General features: G+C 48.0%; 1 protein-coding gene across 1 annotated transcript in view; it reads right to left on the bottom strand.

Annotated features, from left to right (window-relative positions):
• The window catches only part of adamtsl3 (ADAMTS-like 3), a gene marked incomplete in the record, with an annotated part of 199610 nt that overhangs the window by 7076 nt on the left and 178359 nt on the right, over window positions 1-14175 (bottom strand). Inside the window, 7 exon segments of the mRNA XM_014334109.2 lie at window positions 2190-2444; window positions 2958-3077; window positions 3155-3337; window positions 6011-6148; window positions 7354-7478; window positions 12156-12396; window positions 12896-13633. Coding sequence (XP_014189595.1) covers window positions 2190-2444; window positions 2958-3077; window positions 3155-3337; window positions 6011-6148; window positions 7354-7478; window positions 12156-12396; window positions 12896-13633 — 1800 coding nt within the window.

Here is a 14175-nt window from a genome sequence, read left to right as displayed (position 1 = left end):
GAAAGAGGAAACATGGAGATGCATGAGATCCACAATCGAACGAGTAATCTGTGAATCAGCAGAAGCTTCTGGGCTCTCAGTGACGGTCAGTCCGTTTGTATGAGGAGAGGTGTGGCCGCCATGATGTCACCATTGGTCACTTCCTGTTAGCCCCCGTGTACAGCAGGGGGCAGCAGTCCAATAAAACCAGAGCTCAACACATTTTACTTTAGTTGTTATCCAACATGGATAACGTGTCACAGCTGAAATAAACTGACTTTAGTGAATGAAGCTGTTTTTGACTCAGCAACACCAGCGTCCTGCTAACTGCGTGCTGATTGGTCGGTTAAGGCTTTAGGACAGGATGTTCTCCGCTTCCAAAGATAACTCCAGCAAACAGCAGCGTCGCTAAAGCGCCTCATGGTGCTGTGACGTAAAGCAGAATCTAGAACTCCAGCTACCTTTGAACCCTCTTATCACAAAATCCCCAGAAGAAAGATTTTTACTCCAAATTGAGATTTTAGCTCTACAGCGCCAAACCTGTAGCCCCACCCACAGTTATCCCTCTTTAATCGGCCTTTCTGACTCCAACAGACTGCAGACCAACGACTGAGACCAGAAACTCCTCAGCAAAGATCAAATCAAAGCTCAGCAGAGCGGCCTCCGACCTGCGTCTTTGCCCCCTGCTGGACGGTAGAAGGAATGCAGCTTTAAGCCACTTTGCACCGTCTGTGCGTCTCAGACACAAACGCTAAATCTATTCAAACTCAGCCACCGGTTCCCATCAGACTGACATCAGACGCTCCACAGAATACGTGACAGCTCAAAGGTCGGTGAAAACGACTTCTGATCTATACATTTATTGATTTATAGACTCTGTGCTGGACTGCATCATCTGCATGCAGAGAGGCGATCTCTTCGCTGACAGCTGTTCCAAATGGCGGAGCCGTGCCTCGTTATCCACACGGCTGCAGTTTGAAGGGAAGACTGTAGAAGCTACAGGCCAAACCGGGACGGCGCTCGGAGGAATGCCTCAGCATCCCGTCACAGTAAGATTTGGCAGCGGTGACAGAGGATGCAAAGCCTGAGCGGCGGCGTCAAACACCACCCTGAGACGTTAACGTGTCGCGCACGAGCCTGCACAGATTCTCAATGTTTAATTTCAGATGCTGAAACGGCCACAGTGGAGGCAGGGAGACGTCCGAGGCAGAGGAAGGACGGCCGTTGGCGGGACGGTGTCACAGAGACAAAGAAGCGGCGTGCAGATGGAGCCGCTTCATTCCTGCAGAGCTGGGCTGGACCTGAATAATCCTGTGGGTCATTCATCGTTTCTTTGATAGAAATGATGCATGCGTGCTCAGTTTGTTCCCACAGGAGATTTTTCCACTCTGGAGAGCCAAATAAAGTCAGGCCGTGTGACGCCAGCTCGGCGCTGACACCGGCAGCTTCCAGAGATGAAACACCACATCCACCCGGGACGTTCCCTCCCCTCAGCGTTCCCTGGATGCTCCACTTGTCTCGAGGAGACGTTTCCACAAACCGCGTTTTGTTTTTAATGTATTTACTTTAACTAAGCTTCACACTTTAAGCAGCTTTTGGATTCTCGTCCTCTCAGACGCATTAAGCACTCCTCGCCACCCACGCACGAATTAGGAGACGCGCTTCCTGCCATTTATCGCTCACTCGGTCCAATTATCATTCGTCTCATGACTTCCAGCTCGCTCTGTTTGCCTGTGTTTACCTTCCTCTCCAGAACTACTGACATCATTCATGCAGATGCAGCTTCAGCATCAGCGAGACCGTAAAAATGTTTTCAAGCACATAATAAAAATTCAGTTAGATCATAACAATCTGAGAAGAGTCGTGGAAACACTCAGGAAAGGAGCTTCGGTGCTTCCTTTACCGCCTGCTTTAACGGTGGAGAGGTTTTCCAGCTTCAGGAACCACGTCACCGTCGTCCACGCTCACATTATGAACACGCCCTCTCGTTTCAGCTCCTGACTTTACGACATTTTCCATGGAGCTTAAGCTGCAGCCCTGTTGCCTCCAGACCAACCTGATCACTGCATATCATGATATTCATGTACATTAGATAGCCGCTGATATGAGACATGCACAGTATAGTAAACCTGCATTTTGAAAACTTCCTGTCCTGGGAAAGCGTCCCTGTCCACTGTCTGTGTCCACAGGCAGGCGGCGTAAACACTCACCTTCGCTGTGAACGTATATCCAGGCTGACAGGATTTGCCTGGTGCTGTTGATGAAGGTCTGGCATCTGTAGCGGCCCGCGAACTTCCCCTGGAGCGTGCTGACTTCCAGCACACGACCTCCCACCAGCATCCTGTGCTGCAGACCCTGACCCGGACCGGGATCTGGGGAGTGAGCCGGAGCCGGAACCTCCTTCAGGGTCCGGTTGTTGTACTCCCAGCGCACAGGCGGCTTGTGGTCGGAAACCACCGGACAGCCTGCGACAGGCAGGAGCAGAAAGAATGTATGTATTTAAAATTATAACGCAGAAAATGCTAAACAGGAACTCCATCAAGTTCAGACACTAATGCAGCGCTAATGGAGGAAAGAAATCCATCTGAGGGGAGCGCGCTGCTTAATGTGAGAGCAGCTCAGCGATGGGAGGCGGCTCGACCTTGTTATTCAGCAGACTCAGACCGGAGCTGTGACTGAGATCTTCTCCTTAACTTTAAATCCGATAAAATCTAAAGATAAGGACGATTTTATTCTGACACTGAACCAGTTTTCAGTTCTTTAATAAAAGCCTGTGAAGCCACCTTTCCAAACTTCACCCTTTATATTAACAAACAGCAAATCCAATCCGTGTGAGGATGTCGTGGTTTTGTCTCCTATATTTATCTGGTCATCACATTAAAGGTCAGTCTGCGGCTCCGGGCACAGGATGTTGTCTTCGTTGGTTATCATGTGAGAAACCGGCCGTGACTGTGACAGCAGAGGTGAGTAAAGCGTACCTATGCGCAGGACGTCTCCAGGTTTGATGAAGACGCTCGTGCCGCGCCGTGACGCCATGAGGACTCTCCTCCTGCTCAGCTCCTGAGACGCTGGAAGCACCCGGCTCCCTCCGGCTGGATCTGCACACACAAACGTTACTCCACGTGACCCAACGCGAGCGATTATGGCGAGAGGTCGGCTTTATGTGTGAACCCACCGTGGACCTTCAGGACTGTGGAGGCGGTCGACTTTCCTATGGCGTTGGTGGCGGCGCAGGAGTAGGTGCCCTGGTTGTGCACGGAAACGTTTCGGATCCACAGCGAGCCAGACGGCAGGGAGACGGCGCCGGCGTCCAACAGCCCGTCCTTCCTGTGCCACAGCACCGTGGGGCGAGGAACACCTGACAGACGGAGAAAGGAGCGTTAAAAATGTAACAACAACAGAAAAGGGCAAACATGGTGAGATGAATCCTGACGCTGCAGGGAATTTGGAGGAAGAAGAACGTGTTGCTTCCTGTTTAAAGGGAGTTTTTCTTTCCCGCTGCTGCCAGGGCTCCTCTGATTGTTGTATTATTGCATGATCTTATTACAAATGCCATTCAATCAAAGTATTTGGACGGCGTTTGACTGATGCAGTATTTATCATGACGAGGACGAGCTGGCGACACAGTTATGGAGTCAGGATGTAGAGAAACACTGCTGCTCTGTCAGAGGAGGAGCAGAGTCCGGCCTGAAGCTGAGCGCGATCCCTGACGTGAATCTGAAATCAAACTCTGGCTGAACTTCACACGGCTTCACTTCCTGCGTCTGAACAGCGGCTGATGTGAAGCGAGGATCAGCGTGAGAGTCTGCAGAGCCCACAGGCTCTCTGTGCTCCTCGGTGTGTCGGGGTCAGACCCCACGCTGCTCTCGCCGTGGATTCCTGCGAATCGACTTCCACAAGCGTTCCCTGTTTAGCGGCACAGCTCTGCAGGAGAAGCGCTTCTTTTCCTTTTTTGACACAGATATCACGACGTGTTTTCCCAGTCTCTGTGATGCTTACACCCCAACACACCACGAACACTCCACTTGGACTCGCCGCCTTTTCAAACACCCCCAAATAAATGTAGGCAGAAATAATTAGCATGCAGTAATTAAAGCAGTACTTCTGTTTACTTGTGAAAATTAGAAGCATAAACGAGTCATGAAATGTTAATTTTATGCACAGAATATATATACGGCATATTAAGGTGACATACTTAAAGGGTCTGGAGTCCCAGCTGAGACGAGCAGAGACAGATAACTTCCTGTGCATGCAGAGCTGCACGGAACAAGAACGGAGAAGGGGAAAGAAAAATGTTGATTTAGCCTGAAACACGTGTGTCACGTGCAGAGATACACAGCTCCTGCAGAGCTGCAGCTCAGCAAGAGCAGGTTGTCCCACACTTTGAGCCGCATGTACAGGAAGTCTCTGAGAACTCTGTGACCACACCCACCTTTGAGTGGCACGCCGACCTGCAGCTCACACTGAGGCTGAGCCGGAATTACCTGACGATGATGACGATGATGGTTCTCAGCTGCAGGTTGGACTGTTCAGGTCCAGTTGGAGAAATTTTCTGGAAGGAGTCGAGCGGGAGATTGACGGACGGATCGATGCGGCGTCTGCTGTCACGTTGCTGATTTGTTTTCTTGAGTCTGACGGTGAAGCTGTCGACTGATTGGTCAGCCTACGCTCCCACTCGCACCTTAAATGATCTGACACTCTGGGTGGAAACTGACAGAAAAAAGCTCGAGGACAGAAGCAGACCAACTTCCTGTGACGAGCGCCTGGCCGAGGAGCTGCTGCTCCTCCAAAAGGAGCCAGCTGAGGCGGTTCAGCCATCTGACAAAGATACCTCGTGGAGGTGAGACGCTCATGTCTCCCAGCTGGCTTGGGAACATTGGGAACATTGGGAACATTGGGAACATTGGGAAATGTCCCACTGGAGGAGGTGGCTGGGTATCTCTGCTTACACTGCTGCCCTGCCACCCAGGTGGTTGGGAGAAGATGAGTGAACACTGCTTGTTGCAGAATCAGGATCATGAAAATAAGAGTGTTTGTCTGGGAATCTTCCAGCTACAAGCTAAAGGAGCAAACCTCTGATGGAACGAAGGAACTGCAGCTCGGCTCACAGCTCTTTAACTCTCGTGTGTCTTCATTAGAGTCAGTGTGGACAAAGGCAGGAGGCAGCTCAGACCGTGTGCACTGGATAACTGGTCGAACAGGATTTCAGCTTCCAGCTGCAGCAGCAGCGTACGAGCTGATCAGGACTTGGACACAGCTCAGAGTTAAGTCTCTCAGCACTTCATATATTGAGGTGAGTGAGGTGAACTCCTGAAGTGAGGCGTCCAAACGTGACTCTCACTCTTAGATCAGACAGCTATGAACACCCAGCTGCCAACAGGAGAATGCTCTGATTTTCCAAGATGTCACTCTCCATTACAGACTTCACTTCACCCAATCAGATGAAAAATTACTTTCAATCTGGTTTATCTCACCGCTTCATACTGCTGACACACACACAACACACCACACACACAACACACAACAACACACACACACACACACACACACACACACACACAGCTGATATCATGTCAGCTCTCAGTGCGGTAACCTTTTGTAACCAGCTCCACATAAACTGTTTGATCAGACGTTTTCATCACTCTGTGATTGGATGAGATGAGAGAAGCAGCAGTCAGTGTGTATACATTTAGATGAGTGTGTGTGTGTTACTGATGTTGTGGGGACCTAAATCTGTGTCTGCAGGCCTTTATGAGGACGTTCGTTATCTGCACAGGAAGTAAACCTTTGCGTCTTTCTGCTTTGTCTGTGGTGGTGAGACGAGAGGCGGAGCCTGCTGTGCGTTCACGTTTCTGCTTCATGCACAGACTTCACACACAATAACATAACAACATCGTTTTATAGATACAGCAGACCATCTTTTTCATTGAATTATGTGCTGTAGATGCTAAATAAAGGCCAAGAAAACAGGACGCCGGGGTTTTTGAGATTGGATATGCAGACCTTTGATTTGTGTGGTATCGTGACCTACCACTGACGGGACAGTCCACAGTGAGGTTGGCGCCTGGACGAATGCTGATTTGTCCTCCGACAGTGGCTGTCAAGCTGTGGCCCAGCATCCCCCCGTGGTCTGAGACGTTCCTCCAGGACACCGCGATGGCCGGAGGCTCTGAAGATTCACACAAACTGCATCAGCCACTGAGCTCCCATCACATCCTCCCGTACCCTTAATGACAGTATATATCAATAAAGTCGTGATTCGACAACCATTAGAAGAGTCTCCAGGTTTTTCCAAGGATACCTAGATGAGCAGAGACCACGACTAACCTCTGATGTAAAAACATCTATTTCGCCTCAAATATCCCAGAAACTCCTCATTTCAGAAAAGACGTTCATCAGTTACTTCTAGTCGGCTTTCGAGGGTAAAGAGTCCAGATTTGTGATGAACCTCAGACAAACTGTGTCCAGCACTGCAGCCCGTCCATGTAAGTGTCAGACAGTGGTGACAAAGTGAAGTTGTACTACATTCAAAGTTCACTGTAAATGACACGGAGGCTGGTTAGACACAGGAAATGACATCACTGTGTCATCGGCATAGAAATGGCATTTTGCACTTTTGGGTTTAATCACTCACTTTCCTCAGAGAGTAACTTTAACGTCCGCGTGGAAGTTCAGTGAATTCATTATTAGACCCGATCGCCTTGTGTCAAAATGCAAAATAAACTCACCCGCTGCACATTCAATATTATTTCCTGTTAACCTTCTGATTGTCTGGACATAATCAGAATAAGAAAATATCAGAAAGTGATTCAACTGTTATTTCTTGTGCCAACAGATCAGCTTCCCGAACTTCAGGCTGATTATTTTGCGATCAGTGCTGCAGCTTTACTGGATACAAACATTCCTGAATGAACATGAATCAATCTGGAAGAATACCCCCCCCAAAAAGCTAAAAGAATTTGTTTGTGATTCCAGGACTGTATAAATCATTAAACCCACCACCCGGGTTTGTTTGCAGTCATGGAGCAGGCTGAGACGGAGCCACAGCTTTGTGTTCCTGTAGATCGCAAGTGGAAAATAATCCCTCACACACGACACCAGTGGAAAAGAAGAACTGGGTTCATGTTGTGAACAAACACAGCTGTTCCACACTCTTTTCTGCAGGCTGAGTAAGACGGTGAAATCTGTAAACGTATATATTTATAAATCCATTTATTACCGCGTGCTCACAGACAAAGCAGGCCGGGATTGATATTCATCAACATAGTTAAGAAAAGCCACGAGGGAAATTACAAAACCTCCACTGGAACTGGAGAAGATGTGCATACAAATGCAACCTTACGTGAGACGAGTGAACTGCAACAAAGAGCACACCTGCCAGCAGCAGCTGGGAAGCCTCCGAGTCTGAGCCCAGCGCGTTGGCAGCGGCGCACCTGTACTGGCCTCTGTCAGACGCTCTCAGCTGCAGGATGTGGAGGCCCGCTCGATCCCAGGACACCCTGCGGACACACGAGGAAAACATTTTTACTTTTTACCCAACTCATGCCAACAAGGAGAACACGGCTTCCTCATATTCCCGTACTTCTTTCAAAGTGGGGCAGCTAAAACGGGCGAAGAGTCTCCGCTGAGGGACTGGTGAATAATTTTGGATACAGAGGAACTTTGTTGAGCTGTAGATGAGGAGATCATCACCCAAACACAGAGAAACACAAGGAAGAAACTGCAAGTGCTATTTTATTGTTCACAGAAGAAGCCTGTAGCTCTCTAACATTTTAAACCTGACGTTTTTTTTTTTTGCAAAGCCAGGTGTCGTTATATTAACACAAACGTCGCACCTTTGTTCCCCCTCCCGCCCACAACCTCAGAGTGATGTCACACCTTGAATATGCCATCAGAATAAAATCGCTGTCAGAGAATGTAACATTTTAACAAATGTGAAAAATGTAACATTTTAACAAATGTGAAAAATGTAACATTTTAACAAGTGTGAAAAATGTAACATTTTAACAAATGTGAAAAATGTAACATTTTAACAAATGTGAAAAATGTAACATTTTAACAAGTGTAAATGTAACAAATGTTTGAGGCGGCGCACAAACAGACAGAGCTGTGCAGAGAACTTCTGTAAGAGTTTATTATTTGTAGCAGCAGGTTAAAAAATCTTTCAGGTACTAGGTTCATCTTCTCATAACAGAAGCAACTACATACAAGAATCACTGAGAGGAGATTCATTAGAGGCTTCGTTATGCAGTAAGAGTCTGTCAGACAGCTGTCAGCTACAACGTGAGGAGATACGAGTGCGTCGCTACGTACAGGTGGGCTTTAGACTAAAACAACACCCCTCCCCTGTAAGGGGAGCAAACAGCACCGGGCCAAAAGAACCAGAGAGCTGTCCACGTCGCCGGGCTCAGCGTCTTCCAACTGTAGGCCTGAGGAGTGACACACAACACGCTCACAAAGCTAAGCTTTGCAGCAGTACAGTTACTAGAGAGATATTTGAAACCGACAGTGCTACAGCGCACACACACACTCTGATGTGCTGCAGCCTTTTAAAACTGCTCTGCAGCTCTGTATTCCAGACAGCAGTGATTTGCATGTAGATCAGGCACTCATAACTGTTCTCCTTCACTGCAACGGCAGAGACGTACTTGTTCTTTGATCTGCGTCTCCGCCGTAATAACACAGACGTGAACTTTTCACTGAGGAATAAAAGAAATAAATGCTGCAGACCCGGTAAATCTGATAAAAGTCCTTTTTAAAAGGTCAGTCAGCAGCACAGCGTGATGCAGAGCTAACTTCAGCTGTTATCACGCTCAGCTCGCTCCACAGTTTCAGCACTTTGATAAAACTCAGTCAAGGGTGGCTGCAGAACATTGTGTTTTCCTCTGCAGCCCACAGGTCTTGTAAATGTCAATCAAGTGTCCGTCTCACTCGGGCGTTCAGATTCCCGACCGTCCTCAGAGCTTCTTTCTCTCGCGCTCGGATTAAAAGAACCGTCTGACATTTTTGGAAATGTGTTTGTTTACCGGCTTACCCGGCATCAAATCGGAAAATCAATAGCAATTTCATCTCAGCGCATCTTACAGACAAGTTCAGGACGTGATTAAAAGCAGCTAGGCGCCACAGCAGGGAGGCGGAGGCTAGCACCACCTGTCGTGGCTTGTTTCCTCCTTAAATCACTTAAATAAACAGGAACACGAGGACTCCTCTCATACTGAAACTAGCAAATATCAAAGCGTTTCTTTTAGATTTGCTCTCAATGTACAGACATGAAACTGATACTGATTTTCTTTATCTGACTCATTGTGCTGAAAATCTCTAAGGAAGAGATGAGCAAGAGGAGAAGAAAATGATGAAGACCTCAGGAGACAGTCAGACCAGTTCAGTGGAAAAGCCTCGGCCATCTCTCCACAGCAGCTCGTTCGTTTTACAAAACTGGGTTTTCAGCTCATCAGGTCACAAAATGATCAGACTGCAGCCACGAAACACAGAACTGTTGCTGAACTAACGTCCCCCAGACATGAAAGGTCAAAGGGTTTGTGCCATTACCATCACTGCCAGAGGGGGCGTCAAAGATTCCACACTATGGGCTTAATCAATACGATGAGGTTAAATCGTTTGCATATCACAGGGGAAAGTTGCTACAGAAACACGGAGTGAAAAAACGATTTAAACATAAGCTTTCGAACTGTTTGCTGCCACGTTTTTTGGACTTTTATCAAGACATTAATCAATAATCCATCCTGCACACTTTGCAGAACCAATCAGTGGCATGATTTGGACCAGGCCAGTTCAGCGGGTTTAAACCTGACTCATGACGACAGCGGCACAGGGCCGGCGAGCTCGGAGGATCAAGAAGAGGTCGTGTTGTGTAACGCATCGGGGCAGAAACGCTCGGTCGTGCTGTGATTGGCAGCTCCTGCTCCCACGCATGGGCTCCGTCGCAGTGAGTCGCAGCTCGCAAACCTCCATCTGCATTTCACAAGTTCCAGTTAAGAAAATCGAATGTGTTTTTGAAAAGGGTGGGCTGACACGGACGAAACTATACGAGTGCAAAATGCGTGGTCATCCTGCTTCATCGATATTCATTGGACCAGAGCCACTCAGTGAGGTTTCACATCCAAACACTGCATCGTAACACGGCCTGTTAAAATGAGCATCACGGCTCAAAGTCAATAAACCCACTGATAAAATGTGCCGGCTCACCTCATGTGCCAAAACTTTCATCTGTGGAGGGACCGACTTTATAAATCAGTGAACAGAATAAATGATTCACAGCATTCTCTCATTTTACTTTCTCAACCCGTGAGGCTGGAAACAGCGGTCAGACTCACACACGGCTCCGACCACCTCAAACTGAACGTCTGACCTAAATGTTTGATATCCATGACTTAAAGGCTACAACTAATTAAAAATAGCACAAGGACAGCACAGTGGTACAGTGGTGGCCTCACAGCTAGAAGGTCCAGTTCCACCATCAGCCCACATGTGGAGTTTGCGTGGGTTCTCTCCGGTACTCCAGCTTCCTCCCACAGTCCAAAGACATGCAGTTAGTGGAGTTGGGTTAATGGCTCATTCTAAATTGTCCCGGGTGTACCCCGCCTCTCGCCCTAAAACAGCTGGATAAATCCAAGAGGATGGATGCATAACAAAAAGACTAAATACCAGCTTCTTGTAACAAATACGTGATCATTTTTACCTAAAAAGTAGAAGTAGTGGAAGACAAATGTTTTGTCTGACAGCTGAGCCTTCGACCACAGATTAGACAGAGTTACAGACACATCAGCAAAAACCTGAACGAGGTTCAAACTCGTTCAATGTTCTGCACACCTGATAAAGGCGATAGTTGGGTCGGTGATGTGGCGTTTTGCTGAAGCCTCCTTCAGTCATGCTGCTGGGTCCTCCCACAATGCACCAGCAATTCTCCTCTGTACTGCTTACAAGAGGTATCGTGGTCACGTGCTCAAACCTTTGATCAGAACTGATAAATGACTTCCTGTCAGGCTCAGAGACGGCACTCTTTAAATAAACAAGCAGAACTAATCGGGAAAGCTGTGACTAGCCTGGTGTAGAAGCTCATACCATCGACCGAGGCGGTGTCAGTAGTAATTATGACTGCTAGTTAACACCGACTGATTGTGGAAGTGAAAAACACGCATTCAGCCTCTTTCAAAGACTTCCTGGGGAGTCACTGAGAACCAGGGGCATCAGCAAAGCAGCAAACATGTGGGAAGGCCGGGGAGATCCACCGGTGTAATTAGCTTCCCAATTAATTCACTGTGAATATTTCCAGGCTTCATCTGTTGCAGCTGGAAAAGATCACAAAGAGAAACATGAGCTGTAGCTAATTAACAGAGTGAGGAGGAGGAGAGCAGCTAACACGCTGCAGTTGGAGAAGTGATGAGGGGCAGCGAACGCAAAGATACAGGAGCAGGGCAGGTGAGGGAAGCTGCTTCCTCATCTCTGTTCCTCTCTGCTGTGACTCTGACTGACTGCACGAGCTAAATACACCCAGAACTGGACCCTGGAGGCAGCATCGTGCCAGTAAATCACAGGAAAACTCAACAAGCTCAAAGTGCTGTTTGAAGGAAAAAAACCCTGTAACACGTTCTCATGTTGGATGCTTTCAATTCTGAGAAGTGGGAAACACTAGACTTTATTTTGAAAAGCCAGCAAATCTGTATGCTCCTTTTGTCACCTTAAGTCTTTTATTTTGACATTTTAGGAAACATCAATGTGTCCTTTGACTCTCTGCAGACTTTAATTTTGAAACTCAGACACATCATGAGCCTGTAGCATATGCTACCTACCGTTTGGGAAATCCTTAAAACTGTCATTAAAATTTGACACACACCTCAAATAGGCTCATTTTACCATGCAGACGCTTTTATTTTTGGATAAAGGTAAACATCAATAGTTCACATTTATTGTCCTGTGGGTTTTATTTTGAAAAGCAGATTCTTACAAACTGGAAAGCATCCTGTTAACTTGCTGTAAATAACTTGGAGCTTATATTTTGAATTTGTGAGCCACTCCGAGCATCTTGTGACTTCCTGAAGCAAACACGAAGCTTCCAGAATTCACTCAAATTAAAAAATATCACATGATAAATAAATCATGTCAACGATTAGTCAGAATCAGACTGACTGGCCTGTCAGCTGGCGCAGCTCTGCTACCTGTCAGAGTGCTGCAGCAGAGCTCCATCTTTGCTCCAGCTGATTTTGGGAGGTGGGGATCCCTCCGCAGGGCACCGGATGGTCAGCGACCGTGTGGCGTTGGTGAGGAGCGCGCTGTGTCCGATACTGATGTCGATGTTCTTCTGAAAGGTGGGTGGGACGCTCTGCTGCTGTCTGATGATCGCTGGTCTCTTTGCTACCGTCTCCAGTGGAGAGTGCTCGGACCAGTTGGGCAGTCGGTCTGTGGACGGACCAGGAAGCAAAAAGAAAAAAGGTTATCCTGAGAAAGGAGGCCGAGGAAGGTCAGCCGATGACACGGAGAGACGCCTGATGGGGTTGCATCAGCAATCACAACAAACACGGAGCACTTTATTAGGAACACCTTCATACCTGCAGTGCAGTTCAATCAGTCGTGTAGATAAACGTCAGGAAGTTCACATCAAGCCTCAGAATCACTGAAAATGTTTCTGGCAGGATGAGTGTTGGTGCCAGACGAGCTGACCGCAGTCTGGTACTGATGATCTCACCGCAGCAACCCACCCACTGAACAACTAACCTCTTTCCTTCTCACCTTCCTTTAGTCCCTTTTTCCTTCAATCGTCTTTCCTGCTCCCTTGTTCTTTGTTTTTTTTCCTTTCTATCGACAAACTTTCATCACATTGCTTTTTAATGAAAGACATGAAAAAGTGTTGGAAGAAAGACAGCGCCTGCACAGTGTGGTCGGCTGGGTCTCTGCTTACCTTTAGCTTGTCCTCCTCTCCTCGTGGTTCTGGTCCAGAGCTGGGCAGGAGACATGTGTGTCAGCAGGGAGGAGATGAGCTCTGAGGCCTGCTCCTGCTGGATCTCTCCTCTATCAGCCTGCAGCGTGACATTGATCAGTCTCTCCTCCACCCGTGGCTGCAGGGAGGCCTCCTGTCCGCCAGCGGGCACCAGAGAAACCCGGGCCCCAGGTCGGGTCGTCTTCAGGACTGAGTCGTGGCTGTAGCAGCTGGGCAGCATCTCCTCCCAGTCGGGACCGGGAGCAGGCGGTCTACCCGCCGACCTGCCGTCACCGCCTATCAGCTGGAGAGTGAAAATGTCTGAGGCGGGTCCTGCCACACATTTGTACACCCCGGTGTCCTCTGGCTCCAGGAACTGGATCTTCAGAGAGCCGGACTTGGTGACGCCCAGGCGCTGGGAGCTGGGTAAGGCGCTGCCATCTTTGAGCCAGCGGATGTAGGCTTTGGGGAACCTTCTGACGGGGCATTTGATGACCACAGAGGTGTTGGGTAAAAGATAGGCGTGGCCACCAACGGTCAGGTGGAGACGCCTCTCTTTACGGGTCTGGATGTAGATGTTGTGCGTGCTAATGAGAGCGGGACACTGTTTGATCCCCTCCTCGTAGCCTCTAGTCTTTGCAGGGCGTCTCACCGGCTGCTTGACCTGGTTCTTCACAGCGGCTTTTCGCGAGTCTTTGGGTCTCATCTGCTTCTTGTGCTCTGTTAGGAATCAAAGAGAGACGACATTTCTTCTCAATACTGTGAATATTTTCAACATTTTTCAACATAATAAAAGTTTAAAGTTTGAGAAACTTCAGAGGAACAATTCATCTCTTTTAGAGGTCACCACAGTGGATCAGCTGCCTCCACCTGCTCCACCCTCCTGTCACACCAACCCTCTCCATGTCCTCATTCACTACATCCATGAACCTCCTCCGTGTCTTCCTCTTTTCCTCCACCCTGGCAGCTCCATCTTCTGTCCAACACATCCACCATCCAGGGCAATATTTCCTCTCCCACTAAAAGCTGAAATGCTGCTGTACCTGTTCTGGTTCCAACAAAGTTCATTTGACTTATTGATTTCTAATCTTTCAAGCTAATTATGGACATTTTTTTTCTTCATTTATGTTTCTACTTTGAAATGATGATGAAATGATGTCAGTGCATGAAACAGTCGAACCAGAATAAGGACAGGTGTTTCTGTTCCTTACAGGAAGAAGCTCCTCCTTAAAATAAACCTTCAGTGACAGCTGCTGCAGTAT

The sequence above is a fragment of the Haplochromis burtoni genome, unplaced genomic scaffold (genome assembly GCF_018398535.1).
Source record: "Haplochromis burtoni strain Fernald_Lab_line unplaced genomic scaffold, NCSU_Asbu1 Contig_69, whole genome shotgun sequence".
NCBI classification, from domain to species: domain Eukaryota; kingdom Metazoa; phylum Chordata; class Actinopteri; order Cichliformes; family Cichlidae; genus Haplochromis; species Haplochromis burtoni.
This window is presented reverse-complemented; position numbering and strand designations above follow the sequence as displayed.